The sequence below is a fragment of the Colletotrichum karsti genome (genome assembly GCF_011947395.1).
Source record: "Colletotrichum karsti strain CkLH20 chromosome Unknown Scaffold4, whole genome shotgun sequence".
In the NCBI taxonomy this organism is placed as follows: domain Eukaryota; kingdom Fungi; phylum Ascomycota; class Sordariomycetes; order Glomerellales; family Glomerellaceae; genus Colletotrichum; species Colletotrichum karsti.
Window position 1 is genome coordinate 429,794 of NW_024065904.1, and position 14,821 is coordinate 444,614.

The window sequence follows — 14,821 nt, forward strand, 5'->3', positions numbered from 1 at the left end:
AAGACGAGGTCTCAGTCGATGAAACCAAAGACGAAGTTTCAGTCAGCGAGGGTGAGAGCGAAGACTCGCTCGGTGAGATTGATGATGACTGTTCCGATAATGTAGCTGAAACCGATGATGTAGTCAGTGAATTTAATGGCGCCGAAGTGGTTGGCGAGGGGGACGACGGTCCAGGAGACGAGGATGACGAAGGAGATGGTTCCACGGGGGAACTAGAGGATTGGCCAGTTGAAGACGCCGAGAAAGACTGGCCAGCTGGGACAGAAGAGACCAACGGGCCCGAAGGTCCAGGCGTTGCCGAAACAACACATAACGAATCGGGCACAGGAAGTGGAAATGACACTGAAGAAACCCCAGCGGCCGTCGAGGTGAAGCTCTTTCCACTAATGCCGTCCCGCTTGCCATAGAGAAGCGTGATCCTGTTCGCAACCTCAACCATCTTTCGCTCCCTAGCGAGAACTGTGAGAGATGTGGATGTTGCAGGCGAGTTCTTTGTCGAATCAAATTCCCAGAACCCTCGAGCTGTGTTGAGGTTGCAGCCAGTATTGCTTTGGGTGATGAGAACCAAGCCGGGTGACTGGCTCAAGATCAAAGCAAATCTCGACGCGTCGTCGGGAGTGAGGAAATCCAGCGTAAGTTCCGAGGGCTCTGAGGTCGTGCTATTTCTGCAGACGACGGAAGTGACGCGGTTTGAGTTTTCAAGTAAAATCCCTGCAGAGTTCAAAGACAGCTCGATCTGCATCACACGATCCCCAGGAACCTCGACATAGTTGAGAAAGACGGTGTTGACGGCGTTAAGTCTGTCCGCCGATGTCCTATCAATATCAATGTCTTGCGAGGGTACGAACAAAGTCGATGCTTGCGGGGCGCACGGCGTTTCGAAGCTCGGAGTGGCTGATGAGGTTGGCGTTCCCGAACTGCTCTCGGGAGTGGAAAGTGGAGCCGTGCCTGTCTGACTGACGCCAGATGAGATGACAGGCTGTGACAGAGATGACAGCTCTGGGCTGATAGATGTTGTTTGAAGACTTGAAATAGGCGTGACCAACTGGCTGGAGGAAGGGCCAATGACGAGTTGAGTTGAAGAGCTGCCACGAATGCTGGGGACGACTGCGGAGACAATCTGTTTGTTCTGGCATTGCTCGGCTGTTGTTGCGATTTAGTTTCATGTAGCATAAAATGTTTTCTCGGTGCAGCTTACCCCCATAGACCACGATAACGGCCGGCTCACAGTTTTGTGGAGAAGATGCAAAATTGAGCAAAACCTCTCTGGTATTGCTATCTTGACAAAACGTTGCTTGTCCACCAGGAAGAGACGCGTTGACGAACTCAAGGACCCCGTTAATGCGTGTGAAACGGGTCGTTATGGCGCCCGGGGGTGGTGAACCGCCCCTGAGGAGCGGCTTCAAAGTCTCGCCAGGAGAATAATGAACAGGAAAGCCTTGGATGAGTAGTTCTCCGGACAGTAGAACAAATTGGGTGGCAAGGTCGCAAGTGTCCGGTTTCTCGCTGGTCTCGGTGCTAAGAAAGCCAGTGGTGTCTCTCTTCTTTTGGTTGCCACTGGATGAGAGGACAAAGAAGATAACTGGCCCTTCACCTGGAGCAAATGTGGGCGAAGCTGACGCTGAGATTCCGGATGATGTAGAAGTTATGCCGGCTGAGGATAGGCTTGGGGTTGCGACAGACGAAGGAGCTACCCCAGTCGATAGACCAGGAGATGACGCGGAGAAGGATGGTGAAGAGAATCCCGATAGACCCGAAAGCGTTGCGCCCGAGCTAAGAGATGATGGTGAGGGGCCAGTGATCGTTGGTGATATGAGTATGCTACCTGCAGAAGTGAAGGGGCTGGTAGAAGCTTGTGCGGGAAATTCAGAGCCAGGGCCCGACGTGGGTGAACGAGATTCGGAGGGTATGAGCGAGTTGATAAGACTGGAAGCAAGAGGATCGGAGGGCATTGGCATAGGCGCCGTCGTTGTGGGAATTCTCGAGGAAGACGTACTGAAGCCCACAGTATTGGTGAAAGACGGAGATGTGGTGTTCAAAAATGTGAAGCTGAGACTGGGAGAACTGCGCGTGGACAATGAGGAGGACACCGTTGGAGGACTCGCTGTAGGGTTCGCTGTAGGGTTCGCTGTAGGGTTCGCTGTAGGGTTCGCTGTAGGGTTCGCTGTAGGGTTCGCTGTAGGATTTCCGCTCGAAGAGTCCCTGGGGCTCGAGATCAAAGGTGCCGAGACATCTAGCGCGAGAGAACTCGCTGATGTCGACGTGGAAACCCCCGCCGGTGACCCTGCTGCGGTTCCAGTTGGTGAACCTACCGCCGATGCTGTTGGCGACCCTGCCGCTGATGCCGGTGGTGATCCCGCCGGCACCCCCGCCGACGTCCCCGCCGATGTTCCCGCCGATGTCCCCGCCAGTGAAGACGGAGACACGCCGCCGTTCGAGGTTGGAGCTGGATCAGCGGTTCCAGTGGGGAAAAGTGGTGGGTTGACCGTTAAGTAGAAGCGCACTGGCACATCGCTAGCTTGCCGTCGGACTGGTGGGCTAGCGCCATTGGCGCCAATGGCCACAAGCAAAGCGAAGGCGAGGACCTCTCGCCTCATGTTGGTGCTCAGAGCAGGTGTTCGAAGGGACCGTTAGTTTTGAAAGCTTAATGTGATGAGCACACGAGTAGATATGTGGGTTTATGGTCAGAGTCCACTCAAATACTAGTGTTGTGGGTAGTTTTCTCCTCACTCGAGTCTCAGTCAAAGTCCTTCAGCTCTTGGCGTAAGTAAGTAGAGGAATGCACAGGAAATTTTTGACAGCAGCCAAGCTCAGATGACTTGCAAGGGAGAACAACCGCGAATTTTGGCTGTTGAAGGAGAAGGATGTTTCAGTTAGGGGAAGTGACGAGGCTTGTTCTGGCATGTATATTCTTTCCTTGAATGTTTATCTTGACACATCAACGTCAATCTGATACCAATCACCACACCTCACCTCTCTAGCGCCATCGCCATGCCGGCCTTGCTGCCGTAAGGGAGTGTGGTCGGTCGGGCCGAGGGTTTTCTCAGCTTCTGTCTTGGAATTTACTTTGTTCCAAATATAAAAACACTTGTTTACGTCTGTGTTATTGGCCTACGATGACTCGGTCGTACGGGTTTCAGGCTATGTTCTAATGCTTAGCTTCGCAACATAGATGTCGAAATCCACCTTCATCCGGATTTTGATATCAATAAGTGTATGTGCATAGATAACGTCTCGCTTGGAACCGAAATCATGTTGAGTAATCAATTGCAAGCGAAATATATAGATTCTAGGCGGATAGGGTCTGCGACGTCTAACTCCGGCTGCCGGTGTGGGGCCGACCTCCGATCGGTGTCAAAGCTCCGTCTCCGAACTGTCACGGACCGGCGTCTCATGGATTGTGACTACACATGTGGTGAAAACAAACGAGCAGTTACTCAAGTGTATATATACGCTTGCTTCAATACGTCAATCAAGTATAGCACGCCAATTGCGCAGATTGCTCGCCCTATTCGTTAGTTTAAACGAGCTAGATCTTCACGGTAACTTTCCCATCACGCATCACTTACCAGAAAGTTCCAGCATCCAAGCTTGTCATTCAATGAGAAACCTATGTTGACTGAATCAAACCCGGAGGACTCGTCATTTAACGATCTGTATCAATAGCGCTTCATGCTCCTAGAGGGTTATCTGCCGACGGCTGCGCCTCCTGTATACCTGCCGAGGGACGGCAGTGGAAGGCATCCAGCTCTGGTACGGAATCTGTCGCGCGTCTTCGTCACAATGCAATACGCACCTAAGCTTGCGGCGACTCATGCCAGCAACGACGGGAGGCCCCTTCATTGCGGCCCGGGCATCCCCTTCCACCCACGGTATTACTAAAGTCCGAGGCGCCACGCCGTGACCCCCGCCCGGCCCATCCCGTCCCTGGGCGCCACGGACCTTTTTCTGCCTATTTTATTAGCTTGACCGCCCTGAAAAGGTTCCCAAAATTGACGGCTGATTGTGTAATACCCCAGTGCACTAGGTCACTGACAACACACTTTCTGCGCGAGTACGCAAAAGCGTTCTCCTTCACCATTCCGTGAGCGTCGCTCTTCTCCCTATTTATTCCGTTTAGGAGCCTAGCCATGAGTCAACAACTGGAAGCCTGCCATAACTGTAGGCGCAGTCGCTTGAAATGTGATCGATCCTTTCCCCACTGCCTCAAATGCACCGGGAAGGGTCGTAGTTGTCTAGGCTATGGCACTCTGTTGCGGTGGGAGACTGGTATGGCGAGTCGTGGAAAAATGACTGGCGTTACATCCGACAACATAAGGGACATCCAGAAGAGGGACATGACTTCGGACCTACAAGCGCCATGTCTTTCTAACGTGCCTACAAGGCATCCCCAATTCGCAAGTCCTAGGCCGAGCTTTCCTCATTCGTTACCTCGTTCGTTGATGGACCCGCCTACGCAAGATCTAGACTATCGGTCGAGGAGATATATGGACTATTGTATGCTACCTCCCTCCGCTAGACTGCTCTTCATACTAACGGTTTCTGGTGAAAGTTGCGAGTATTGTTTGTAGGGACCTCGTTCTTTACGACATCCCCAACCATAATCTATTCCGTGACCTGATCCCGATGGCGCATCAGCATTCCGTCCTAATGCAGACGATCATTGCTAGTTCAGCTTTGCATATGTCCAACGCTTGTCAACAGTCATCAGGGTCTTATAGTGGTTTCACAACGATAGCCTCGACTCAAAGCTGCACAAGCACACTGGACCCTCTATCGATCGGTCCATGTATGACATCTCGCCCAGAGGCTTTACATGACGCGCTCAAGGCCAAGCAGCAAGCACTCTGTCTGCTGAACTCTGCCCTCAAAGACATGGCTTCAGCGGATGTTGATGTGATTCTCGCGGTAGTGTTGCTCCTCATCGGGTTCGAGCTCATCGACTCTGGACGAGGCGGCTGGGTATTTCACATCAATGGTGCGAGAGACATTATTGAGAAACTAGTAGCATCCGCCCTAGCGACGGAAACTACTTTTAGCCCGCTTCGTCGCTGGCTGGTGTCAAACTGCTTGGTGTAAGTCATCTTATCCAGTAATTGATGACCTCTGACTTGACATTTTCTAGGTATGATCTTCTTGGGTCGTCCTTCGCAAACTCATACCTACCGCATGCTGGCGGGATATCGACGACTACCATGTCACTGCTTCAAGATGCAGAAGGCAATCATTGTTCGTCATTTCCGGCAGCCCTCCTTCCGTTGATACATGCAGGGGCTCGACTATTACATACGGACGACACTTGCACGGATCCGGACTCCTTGACCAATTCAGGACAGCACGATGCGCTTCATCTCTTAGAGACCGCCAAGTTATTCGACCCGGCTGTCTGGGCTGTCGATTTACAGCCACGCTCACCGGCTGACGATCTTTTCCATCGTATGGAAATCGCCGCTGCGCACAGGGCAGCTGTGTGCGTTTACCTCTCGCGGGTTATTCTTCTTCGATGGCCCAAAACAGTATTGCAGGATGATCCTGAAAGTCTTGCAACCGAAATAATCACTCACCTCTCACATTTCCACCGCGGAGATGCGTTATTCACAGCGACGGCGTGGCCGGCTTTCATTGCTGGCCTGGAAACGGTTGACCTTACGAATCGTGCTTGGATAGTTGTAAGGTTCCGAGAGCTCTGGGAAATAGAGCCCTGGGGACTTACAAGAGAAGCTCTCGGAACATTGAGTGCAATGTGGGAACGGAGGAAGAATGCGGATGCTGTAAAGAGCAGCAATGGCCGACACCGCAAACAGGAAGAGAATTGGAATTGGATCGACAATCTGAAGGACATGGGCACCGACTGGCTGATTGCATGATTGTAAGGCGTTCCCGGATGCCCACCATGGTGGTGGTAGATATCTATTGCTAGTCTATTGACTCCTCCAACCATCAGAATAATCACCGGGCAATCTGGACCAATTGAAGACTCTTTCGTCTAGCAATAATCCGTAGGCAGAGGCCTACGTGTCATATCTTTAATCTCTCAGAGTATCCACCCTGTTGGGTGATTGTCTTCGCTGCTCAGTCATTGCCTCTTCCAACAATTCAGCCTTCTCATCCGCGGTTAAATCACCAGTGGCCTTAGGTACCTTGCCCCAGATTGTCAGAATGCACAAGCTCGCAGCTGCAAGACCCACTCCAAACCAAAACGTGTTCTTGTAGCTCTTTCCCAATCCTGCCTCGTCTACTGTTGCTGATTGGATATTGTCCGCCAGGCCGAGGACGAACGCCACACCCAGCTGCAACACAGAATTGATCACACTCCCAGCCAGCCCCTGCTGCGCTGTAGGAAACGTCGTGGTGACGAATACTGTCATCAAGATCGTGGACAGATCAATTCCCACGGTGCTCAATATGACTGCGGGGAAAACCCAAGCCCAATAACTTGCTCCAAGCGGAATCAGAGCTATAAGAAGCTGTGACCCCACTGCTCCCAGGCCAGAAATGATCAAGAGCACACGTCCTGGAACGAGGTGCAAGATCAAGCCTTCGATGACGCTGAGAATGAGGCCTGCAAGACCGAGAGGCACATACCACGCTACCACCTGCAAGGGACTGGCAGACATGATGTTCTGGAAATAGAGGGTGCCATATACAGAAAAGATGCCCCAGGTGCCGTAAAGCAGGAAGAGAGCCAAAAGAAGAGGGCTCATACAAGGAGTCGTGAAGATCGAAGCCGGTAGGAGAGGCTGAGCAGCGACGCGCACTTCAACGTAGCCTGCAACAAGAAGTGACAAGACACCAAGTATGAGACACACTGGAAGAAATGGCCGCCGCCAACCTGCAGGGTCGTGTGCTGATTGTAAGATGCTTAACACAACCAGGATGAGGCCACAGATGATTGTGATGGCACCGCCGTAGTCCATCTTGGCTTTGCTTGGGGTTTGGTCGTTTGAACGAAGACGTGGAACAGACAAAACTGAGGTTAACAGCGTAATTGCCGTTAGGATGGCTCCGACCCAGAAGTAAAAGCCCCAGCGGTTGAATTGGCCCACGACTCCTGCCGTGAGAATGCCACCGAAAAACCCAAACACCCCTGAAGTGCCGTATACTGCAAAGACAATATTCTTTCGTGGCCCAGGACGGTACAACGACCCCATGATCATGACTCCAGTGGGTAGGAATGCCGCAGCTCCTAGCCCTTGTAGAGCCCGACAGAAGTCGAGCATCAGTGGATTGATGCTGAACCCGGCTATTATACTCCAGACAAGAAGCCAGGCAAGACCCGATATGAAGATAGGATATCCCCCCCACATATCGCCCAGACGGCCAAAGACGAGCAAGGTGCTAGCAATGACGAGGGAGAAGACGGTCGCTGGCCAGACACTGGCTGCGTGTGACATGTTGAGTTCGGTGATAAGTGTGGGGAGGATAACGGTGAAGCCCGAGACGAAGTATTCCGTCAAGAACTGGGACATGGAGATGCTGAAGACGAAAATTATCTCCTTCCCGCGGGTTGTAAATATCGTGGGGCGCTCGCGGCTGAGGCGTTCGATTCGTGCTTGGAGGGATTCGTCCGCATTGCAATAGAGATTCGGTGGGTTGTCGTTTGGTGAAGAGATTCCACCTTGAGCTAGACGCATGGGGCTACATTCTCTCGACAGTGAGTTCGGTGCTGCTGAGGGATTGTTGAAAGCCTGCTGAGGCGGCGATGAAGGTAAAGATGGGTGTGTCATGATCAAATATCGGCCATTGAATATGTAGAGACGAGTAACGAAACGAGGACAAGGTCTGAAAAGGCTTGGGCAGAATATCTTAAATACGGTTTTCTTTCGTGCAAAATCATTTTTACGTTTGTAATCAGAACACATCATTATGGAGATGCAAAATTCTGGAAACTTGAGGTTGGTGTAATGATATTCTGAGGTGATGTTATGCTCACAATCGCCAACAACTAATACGCCGCGCAACACAACGCAAGCAACCCCTTGCACTTGAGGTTTGAAAGTAGCCTATTGCAGCCCACCGCTGAAAGCTAACACATCGCTTATGCACGACTTGCGTCTTGGCTGCCTATTTGAGGCTAGCGATAGCCGATCTGCCAGCATCTTGATTGGATTGAGATCCATCCAGAACACGCTAAGATCTATCCACATCCTTGTCACATCCGAACTTACACCCTTCAACAACATCAAATTGATTGACAACACACTATCTAGCACAAGTGTTTCCAGATTTTTCTCAACGATGGAATAGAAAGCAAACTGACTCTTCCCTCAATCTGATTACCAATTACCAGTCTGTAGTGAGTTAAGCATTTGTCAGCCGAGATTCAGGCTTGTTCAGGTTTCCATGAAGCTCGATTTCATTGTGCTGCTCTCGGACCGGTGCCTATAAATCATGAACTGCGGTCATTGCGGTAGCTACATAATTTGCGCCATTCAACATTCAACGTCTTTTATGGAAAGTTCATTCCTCCTACGTCCCTCACAATGTCACCTCTGATACATTGTGTCCGTCATGGACAGGGCTTTCACAACATTGGGGCCGGAAACTACACTCTTTCTGATCCTCATCTGACTCCCTTGGGTGAGGAGCAAAGCATGACTTTGCGTACAACGGCCTTCTCAGATCAGTCAAAAATATCCTTAGTTTTCGCTTCTCCGCTTTGCCGAACACTTCGATCTGCTCATCTAGTGTTTCAACCAGCCCTCACGATGAGCAACAAGTGTCACCCTGAGATCGTCGCTCTCCCTGACGTTCAGGAAACCTCGGATGACCCTTGCGACATTGGAACCAATCCATCAGTTCTCGGCGAGGTGGTAGGCGAGATGAAGTGGCCGGTCAACCTTTCTCTTGTCGAGGACGGCTGGAGCGTAAAGGCCTTGGGAACTCGCTACAGCCCAGAGCATTGCGCCATCGCAGCCCGCGCCCGCGACGCCCGTATATTCATCCGACAGAAGATCCGAAAACTCATCGAAGAAGGCGACAAGAACCCTCAAGTTGCCCTCGTAACGCACGGGAGTTTCCTGCACTACTTCACCGAGGATTGGGAGGACTCATGGTTGAACCATGGGACCGGATGGAGGAACTGCGAGACTCGGACCTATACTTTCAAGCATGACGTGATGGATGATACGGATATGGAGGCCAGCCTCACTGAGACGATGGATAGCCGACTAGGGAGGGGAAAGAGCGATCATATGCCGACTGGGGAAGAGCAGGTGGTGCTATTTGAGCAGGCGATGGACAATTGGGAGAAACAGGGGCTGCAAAGACCCGACAGAATAGGACTGGGTCACAAAACGAGCGTGCTTGATTGATACAATGCTATTGTTACGACTCGTATGCAAGAATAACAGCTGAATAATCCACTTAGGCATCAGGCAATTAGCATAGCACATACATTTATACTACAGTATCCAGGAATGATAGGGGGTCTCTTGAAAACGAAAGAACTGTAGTACAAGGGACGTGTTTATAAGATAGCGAGAATTGGTAAGGAGTGCAGACAAAACAAGTGCTAATCAAAATCACCTGCAAATGAAGGCTTTTGATCCTTAAGAAATAAAGAAACTATTCAAGGTTCATATCGCATCTTGACTCAGTGAAAAGCTATCTGGGGCTGCCAAGAAGACGGATTTATGGTGGAGTGAAATTCGAGAAAAAGTATGATCTATTGTCTGATACAACTTTACAACGATAGATCTACTCTGTATTGAAACGTAGGCCTGCGGAATTGGCTTGGTTGGAAAAATTCAGAACCAGACTCCGTAATCTCAGAGGTTGAGCAGAGACTACATGAAGAGATCGTCTAGAGTCTTCCTCCTCCAGTAGACCAGGATTACTCATTTTACCACGCAGGCCAGCCGGGGGCAGGGTTTCCCTCTCCTGTGCAATTTGCGACGAGGAGCGGTCCAGTCGTGTTCTGCGGCACTTGATTGCCGGGCGCATCGACCACCCTGATACCGAAGCCTCCTGGTCCGCCAGCGTTCGCGTAGAAAATTCGGAAAGGGATGTACTTGGACAAGCCATCAAAGGGCTCGACTTCGAATCTGTACGGTGCAGGTGTTCCACAGCAGCGGCCCGCGATGTTGCTGTTTCTGGCTTCGAAGTTGTCCGACTCAGCATTATCGCCGACCCACGCAAGAATGACGTCGTCCGGAGTTTCTGGGACGACGGAGTAGGCTCCTGGTGATGTAACTTCGATATAGCCGCGGTGATGAATGACGTTGCACTCAAAGGTCGAGCCCGCACGACCTGAGACGCCATAGTATTGGATCGGACGACTTGCTGCGGCGCCGCTTTGTCGGAAGCCAATTCGTCCAGATGAGGGCGTCAGACCTGTTGCGTCTGGGATGCGGTCTTGGAAGATTTGCTGGAGGTTGATGGTTCGGGATGGGTTCGAGTAGATGGTTTGGCAGACTTCAGTGTCTCGTTCAAAGGCGTAGATGGCGAACTCGAGGCCTGGGGTGCACTGAGGGAGGCTCACGACAGAAGAGGAGCTGGGTGTGGCGGAAGACTCTGTGGTGCTTGACGGTGAATCGCTGGGCTTAGATGTGGATGTTATGGAGCTTGAGGGCTCTGGGGTGGTCTTGCTTGCAAGATCTGAGGTACTGGATAACGTTTCTGTGCTCGAAGGAGAGGCCTCAAAAGAAGACGGGACGATAGTGCTGATGGAGGAGCTGGAAGGCTCCTCCGTACTCGTGACAACAGGCTCGTCGGAAGAAGATGGAATCGAGATTGTGATAGACGCGCTGGTACTGATGGTTGATTGAGAGAACGGCGCCGTAATAGTAGTAGCCTTGATGCCCTCAATACATTGACAAGCAGACCAATATGCGGTAACGTCTGGACAGCTACTCGCATAAACCGGTTTCGTGCCTGTAATTACAGGTACAGGCGAGTCCTGGCGACGAACATGGACATTTCTGCCGGTTACCGGCCTTATTTGAAGAGTTAGTCGCCGTCGTATTGGGAAGATACAGAGGTGGCAACTTACTGAGGCGAACCGGTCACATAAGTCGTAACGAAGGCTGCGCACAGGGAAGACCTAGAGGCCAGAGGCGGACTAGCTCGGGCAGTGCCGGCGACCTGACGTCCGCAGTTATTGTTGCAAATAGCAGCCAAGCCCAGTGCAGGAAGCAACAAGACAATGTTTGCAAAGTTGTAAGTCTTCATGTTCAAAGACGGGAGAAAGAAAAGTAATAAATTTGGATCAAACTCTGAGTATGTTGGTGAAGAACTTGAAGCACATCAAGTTCCTTCTCCCGAAGTCCATCTATTTATACGATTCTTCAGATGTGACTATCTCAACGCGGTCTTCTCAAACACCCTTACCCGGTGGTTCATTATGTTGGGTAAGTGAGATCATGGCAGGTGTCTTAGGAAATGGTTAAGCGAGGATGTTACGCGTGGTTTTGGAGTTGAAATGCGAGGAATTTGCTCGGATTCGCCGCGAATTTGGAAAGCTGAGCTGAGCTGAGCTGAAGAGAAATGGCAAAGTCTTAGAATTCTAGCTACTATTAGTCAGTGATCATTTCACCTTGTTTCTCCCTGTGAAAGCAGTTTCATAGACTCGTTCCCAAGATGCTTCATGGTTATAACGGCGCAATATTTGATCATTTTTATAGCACCGAGCGCTTTCAGCAATAAAACTTTGAAGGGGCTCAATATTCTATTGTGATTTAGAGATGCAGAATGAATGAGTGCGATATTACAGTTCAAATGGAGCCTTTTCTAGCCACTTTACGACGACGAGACGGTTGAACCGCAGAGGAAAGCGACTATTGAAGCCATCATACCAGCTAAAGAGGGTCTGGGGCTACGTAGGAATGTGAATTTGCCTCCGCTGTTTGAGATTGATCGGAATTTGACTCAAGTCTCAGATCCATCAAACCACGTTGGGTCACATTCAGCGAGAGTGCTCAGACCTTTCGAGGAAATAACATGATCCCTATGAGCTGGGAAAGCAAATTCCTACAATGTCTAGCAATAACAACACTGGCTGAGCTCTCGTCATGTCACCAATAGCTTATTCTATTACGGGTGAGATGAGGCTTTTAAGCAGTTTACGTACGTAGCTAGGGTCAATTGGGCAATATTTCGGTTGCGTTTTCTGTTATTTGATGATATGCAGAACATTTCAACGTTTTGAAAGACGTTTCTACTAGAATAGTATTTGTGGACGTTCAATACTGAAGCGGCTTCAAGCGAGAAGAATACAAGTAAAACGTAGATCACACCTCAGGTTTCTTACCGGGTTAACAGTTTGTCTTTTGGGCTCAGTCTTGTGCCGAGTTGCATGAAGGCTTACTGGGGTTGCATAACATGATAGATGTGGCATCAGGAACAGATAATCATCATGCCCAAACTTCATGTTGACTGGAGTTGTCGTCTTAAGACATGTAATGCTCAAACATTGTTGACCCTTTGTATAAAATACATTTGCATGCGAGCTTCAACACGGGACCGTCATCCTCGGTGTCCTCGACAAGCTTGAGCGGCTTGCACCTGCCGTGCACCTTCTCGTCGCTGCCCTTACAGTCGCTGTTTTCACTGTTATCGTCGTAGTCGGAGGATGATTACTCCTCATATACCTATCGGGCCTTTTCAATCCGCCAGTATGATTTGAGCCAGTTAACTATTTCTTCACGATCTTAACACGTCTCTATCCAGAGGAAGCGTAATGTGATATATGAATGAGAATGCTCTATTTGCTAGGATCCCTCAACATTCATGTCAAGCATCACGAACCCATGATGTGCGCTTAAAGCTTTGACTAAATTGAGCGACCGGAACCAACGTCTAAGCTAGATTATCCAATGCAGAGAATGTTGAAACACAAGGGTGATGGCTGGAGTCTGTCGTGCAATGTAAAACCTCACGACTTCGCACGACCAAGAAGCTTAAGGCGATGCGTCTTTTGAAGCGGGCTTCTGACCGTAAACCACGTGTCTGCGATAGAATGGTCAGTAAACCTCAATGCATGGAATATGAGACAATGTGAGAGGACTTACATATCAAACAACGCATGAAAAGCGTTACTCCTCAGTTCTTTTCGCACCGCCGCAAGTTGTACTAGGACCTCTTCTCTCGACTTACCAAGCACCCCACAGAAAAGCTTTAAGGAGAAGCCTTCTAAACCTTCCAATATTTGCGCCAGGTTCAGCAAGCCAATGTCCTTGTAATGCTTCTGCTTCGCCCACGGACCAATGGGGACCTTGAACTTCTGGTGCATAACCTGGCTGAACCCGCCATGCCCTCTGACCCAGCCATCAAGCTGTGGTCCCGGGGTGGGATCTCTTCCGATGTCTTTCAATGTGCGGACGAAAGTCTGGTTCCAGCTGTGTGTGGAATGATCAGGCGTGTAAGAACCATCGTCTGAGTAGTATTCAACGCTCATGTCCTGGAATTCTGCCCAGCCCCCCGGATTGAGATTTCTGAATGCCGGGATTAGACCTCTCATCCAGCATAAGATCATGAAGAGCAAGAGGGAAAAATCATACTCGTAAACATTTTTCACCAGTTTCGGCCAGTCGCCGATGGATGCGGCCATGTATCTACACATGATGTAGTCGTACTTTTGGCTGACCCAGGGACTTTCAACATCGTCAATCTCAAACTTGACGTTTGGAGGAACCCTGTCGAAAAGCTTCAGCGACGTCAACCATGTGTAGGACGGTAAACATACCAGGTAGGCTGAATTGGGCTCAAATCGTTCCCAATAATCTATTTCTACATTCAGTGGCTGCGTGTCTTGACACCAGGAAGGCGAGACGAAGTGAACTAACCTCTGCGTTAGGAAACATTTCACTTGCGTCGAAAGCCCCTAAGCAAAGTGATTCTGGTAAGAGAATGAACCGCAGAAAAGACATTCAGCCAAACGCTACTCACAGATCCCAGTGCCAGTACCGATATCGAGAATGCGGTGGACCTTTTGGGGCTCTACTGGCGCCAAAAACAGCTTGTTGCCGATTACTCGAGTGATGAGGGCGTGAGCCATATCAAGCCGATCCGATTCCATTTCATCGTTCGGCAGAACATAGGCTATGATTTCAAGTCTGTCAACACAGGCGACGGTCTGGCATAATCGTTTGCACGTTATTGTGACAGCATGAAACTTACAGCCAGAACGATATGCATGGTATCGTCTCCCGTACTCCATAGGATAATCAAGGATGCTAGACGTCAATGAAGACGTGTAGCTTGATCTGTAGTCATTACTATTGTTACTGCGGACTCAAGTGCGAAGTTGATGGATGTTTACATACATTCGATCATCAATTGATGTAGTGTCGTCGGCCTTATCTGATGGTTAGCGACATCCTATCATGAGACTGATGGTGGACGAACTGTTTCTCCCTCATCAGCTTCAAGAGGTTCCTCCCCGGTTGTCACATCCTGTGACGAGGAACCGGCAGCATTCATGACCGTTGAGGGGCCATCGACCGATGCCTCAGTCTTTTCTTTGTGAAGAGATCCCGCGGTTGGGCTGTTGGACGAGGTGGCTTTAGCGTTCAGGATGGGGGCGGTTTCCTGTGCCGAAGTGGCTTGCTGCTCGGAAGTCTCAGCCATTGCTGCGTAAGAGAACAAGTTGTTTCTCGAGTGTTTGGGGATAGAGTATTGAACACGCAGATCTCCATGGGAGCATTCGGATCAAAACGCGGACAGCAATGGGATTGCAAAGCGAGTTTTGTAAGACGATCGCTCTCTTCCATTTGGCGTTTTGGTTCCTTTGCCATCAGCGGGGCGGTGGGCTGAAAGGTCTCAGACGCATTCGGACGCATATCAACTCTAGGCGGAAAGCCTCTCACATGCGCGGGAAAAA

General features: G+C 50.2%; 3 protein-coding genes across 3 annotated transcripts; 1 reads left to right on the forward strand and 2 right to left on the reverse strand.

The window, feature by feature from the left end:
- Nucleotides 1–38: 38 nt before the first annotated feature.
- Nucleotides 39–7,634, reverse strand: CkaCkLH20_01666 (uncharacterized protein; the record flags this gene model as incomplete). The annotated part of the gene is made up of 7 exons (XM_038884385.1): nucleotides 39–212; nucleotides 353–1,143; nucleotides 1,199–1,518; nucleotides 1,595–1,773; nucleotides 1,885–2,446; nucleotides 6,586–6,769; nucleotides 6,833–7,634. 7 exons carry the CDS (start codon nucleotides 7,632–7,634, stop codon nucleotides 39–41), a joined length of 3,012 nt encoding a protein of 1,003 aa, XP_038750085.1.
- A 1,074-nt stretch (nucleotides 7,635–8,708) lies between these two features.
- CkaCkLH20_01667 (uncharacterized protein) lies at nucleotides 8,709–9,314 on the forward strand (the record flags this gene model as incomplete). The annotated part of the gene is made up of 1 exon (XM_038884386.1): nucleotides 8,709–9,314. One exon carries the CDS (start codon nucleotides 8,709–8,711, stop codon nucleotides 9,312–9,314), a length of 606 nt encoding a protein of 201 aa, XP_038750086.1.
- A 530-nt stretch (nucleotides 9,315–9,844) lies between these two features.
- CkaCkLH20_01668 (methyltransferase domain-containing protein) lies at nucleotides 9,845–14,568 on the reverse strand (the record flags this gene model as incomplete). The annotated part of the gene is made up of 10 exons (XM_038884387.1): nucleotides 9,845–10,842; nucleotides 12,437–12,540; nucleotides 12,879–12,948; nucleotides 13,096–13,634; nucleotides 13,685–13,722; nucleotides 13,785–13,822; nucleotides 13,888–14,040; nucleotides 14,119–14,198; nucleotides 14,265–14,296; nucleotides 14,347–14,568. The coding sequence occupies 10 exons, from the start codon at nucleotides 14,566–14,568 to the stop codon at nucleotides 9,845–9,847; spliced, it is 2,274 nt and encodes a 757-aa protein (XP_038750087.1).
- Between the last annotated feature and the right edge of the window lie 253 nt (nucleotides 14,569–14,821).